Below are 2,785 nucleotides of genomic sequence, written 5' to 3'. Positions count from 1 at the left end.
TCAGAATCCCTCCACCGTTCCATAATACTCCCTCATCGCCTTCACAGAACGCGTCGGAATGGTATACACAGGATGAATAGGCCGGATTCTGTCCTTGTTGTCAAAGATCTGCGGCCCGTCTTCACCGAGATACGGCAGAACGGCCCACACGGCTTCCGCGGCTGCTTCGGACAAGGCCGCCGCGTCTGAGGCTGTATCATTCCCCCTTTCCTCGGCCACAGTCGTGGTGATGGAGGAGGAGGAGGGCGGATCAAGTTCCCACTGGTGCTGGGCCGCGCTGAGGCCGTTGAGGACGTAGCATGTATGATAGGCGTCTGGGAATCTGGGGGGTTGGGAGTGTTGTTGTTAGTTCCTGCAGATATCGGGGAGTGGTGGCAAGAGGATGACGGAATAGGGAGGGAGAGGGAGAGGGAGAGGAAGAGGGGAGGGGGGGGGGGGGGAGTTGAAAGTGAACATGTGAAGTGGTGGCGTGACTTGACACCTGACCTGATGCACGTTGGCTGTCAAGTGGCTCGGCTGCGCGAATGGTTGCCCGACAGCAGTGGGAACGGAGGCATATGTGCCCAAAACCACTGACACCGCAACAAGAACAAGCGTGACGAGAGGACACTCACTTTCCGGGCTTGTCGCGCAATCCGCCCATCCTGCCATGGTCTTGGCCGCAGGTGAGAATGTATCGGATCAGCCCCTCACGACTGAACAGGCTCGGCTCGTCCGCGGGTGGCAGTTTGTCGGAACCGTTCAAACATGCCTCAATCAGAGGGAAACACCCGCCCACCCAATGACTGTAGCAGCCGTCGACAAGCTTGTTGGTGCGCCCAGAGAAGCCGCCCTCGGGCGCGTACTGCCGCGACGAGAGCCAGGAGATCAGACGGGGGACGTCCAGGTAGCTTGGTGCGTGTGGCGGTCAGCACGTATGAAGACGAGCAGGATACAGAACCGACACCGTAAAGAAGACCTAGATAGATCTTGGGAGCACATACTTTGCGATGCTCCGCGCCGGATGGTCCAGGATGGCGAGGCATCCAAGGGCGCAGAATGCATATGCGCCGTGGGCTTCGGCATTTGGCTGGCCTGAGATGCCGCCTTCGTACGTTTGGCCTGCACATCTGTTAGCGGTTTGCCACGATATGCCCTCACAGGAGGTGATGCCCTGCTCACAGCGCCGCACGTAGTCTGCCACCCCCGTAAAGAGGTTGACGCTCCTGTCCTCCTTGTACGCCGGTGATTCGGGCGTCAGCTCTAGCGGGAGCCGCAGCAGGGTGATAATAACCGCAGCGCAATATGCACCCCTGTGATGCGGAAGCCGTCAGTTTGGAGGCCACAAACGTGGTCGGGGACTCGGCCCTGGCCATACCGGATATCCTCCTCGCCGCCGACGCAGACCTGGAAGCCGCCATCTGGCTGCTTCAGCCTGCAGAGCCACCTCCACATAGCCTTGCGGTCGATCACATCATACGCCTCCTCTCCACCCACCAGCGCCAGGGCCAGGACGACGGCGTAGGTCGTCGCCAAGTGGGAGAGGTGGCCGAAGCCGCCACCGAAGCCTCCTTCAGGGTTCTGCAGATAGCGGACCGTCTCGACGAGGTCAGCGCGGTACTGGGTTACGTCCTCGCCCAAGAGGGTCAAGGCCGAGAGACACCAGTAGAAGAACCAGGGGCGTCCGGCGTCGAAGCCCATGAGGCGGCCGGGCAGGCGCCCCAGCCACTGGCGCAGGAACGGGAGGTGGTTCTCGCGGTTAAGGCTGGCCACGCCGTGCTCGTTGTAGGTGGTGACATCGTCGCTCTCGCCCCTCAGAAATGGGAGGCAGGCCTCGATGGTCTCGTCCTGCACCCGGGACGTGGGCGTGACCAGGGGGTCCCGGACCACCGGATACTGGGTAAACAGGCTGGGGATCTTCATGGTGTTGTTATTGGGGAAATGAACGGGAATCTCTTCGTCAACGATGCTGTCGCTATCACTATCGCTGCCGCTGTCGCGATTGGCCCGCGCCTGTCCCGGCGCTGGCGTTGATGAAGATGATGTCGAGGCGGGGCACCGCTGCTGCTGGCGTTGTTGGGTCGCCAAATTCCAGGGGAAAGCGACGCCTTTTTGCCGCACCGACGGCATGGTTTGTCTAACTTACTCGGCCTTGTTGCTTCTTCTCCCTCCTTTGTCTTGGAGAACAATGCTTCTCGCGGTTCCTTTACCCTAGCATTGTTCTCGCGGGACCAACCGACAAGCAACGGGGCTTGTGGATGCTTGCGGGCGGAGGTGCTCTCGTGATTGGCCCCTCTTGTTGCCGTTGACGTTGAACACTAGAAACGAACGCCAAGACCGGATTACTTAATGCGTCTCCCAATGAAACACGCCGGGGGGTGAGCTTATTTCAGCCAGTTGCAAGGTAATGCTCTGCTATCTACTATAGAATGTCTGGAAAGGCCAAATGAAAACATCTGCAACATGGCAGGTCGACATGTTTCTGCTTGTTGTGTCTGATGGGTTGCGGACCACATTCTCGGGGCTGTCAACGTGCCAAGCCGGAGCGCTCCGAGACCCACGAAGAAATTCTAAGGAGTTTCCTCCCGGGCCGGGGTCCGGGGCTGCGGCACGGAGAGACAACCGCGGTCCGGCCCCGATCCCCGGGGCACACCACAGTCAAACCCAGGAAAGGAAACCTCTTTGTGGTCGGGGAAAGCGACTACCGAAGATGTTTCTACTTGTCTCACAGCGGCCATCGCTCAGCCGCCGTTGAGTAACTCTGCTTGCCTAGGCTCGTCCTCCGAGCTGCTATTGTTCGAGCTAG

The 2,785-nt window shown here is 59.7% G+C and overlaps 1 protein-coding gene across 1 annotated transcript; it reads right to left on the bottom strand.

The window, feature by feature from the left end:
* VTJ83DRAFT_5567 (uncharacterized protein) lies at positions 1 to 2,109 on the bottom strand (the record flags this gene model as incomplete). The annotated part of the gene is made up of 5 exons (XM_071012181.1): positions 1 to 322; positions 615 to 890; positions 984 to 1,101; positions 1,162 to 1,292; positions 1,358 to 2,109. The coding sequence occupies 5 exons, from the start codon at positions 2,107 to 2,109 to the stop codon at positions 1 to 3; spliced, it is 1,599 nt and encodes a 532-aa protein (XP_070864942.1).
* Between the last annotated feature and the right edge of the window lie 676 nt (positions 2,110 to 2,785).

The sequence above is a fragment of the Remersonia thermophila genome, chromosome 5 (assembly GCF_042764415.1).
Source record: "Remersonia thermophila strain ATCC 22073 chromosome 5, whole genome shotgun sequence".
Classification (NCBI taxonomy): Eukaryota; Fungi; Ascomycota; class Sordariomycetes; order Sordariales; family Chaetomiaceae; genus Remersonia; species Remersonia thermophila.
This window is presented reverse-complemented; position numbering and strand designations above follow the sequence as displayed.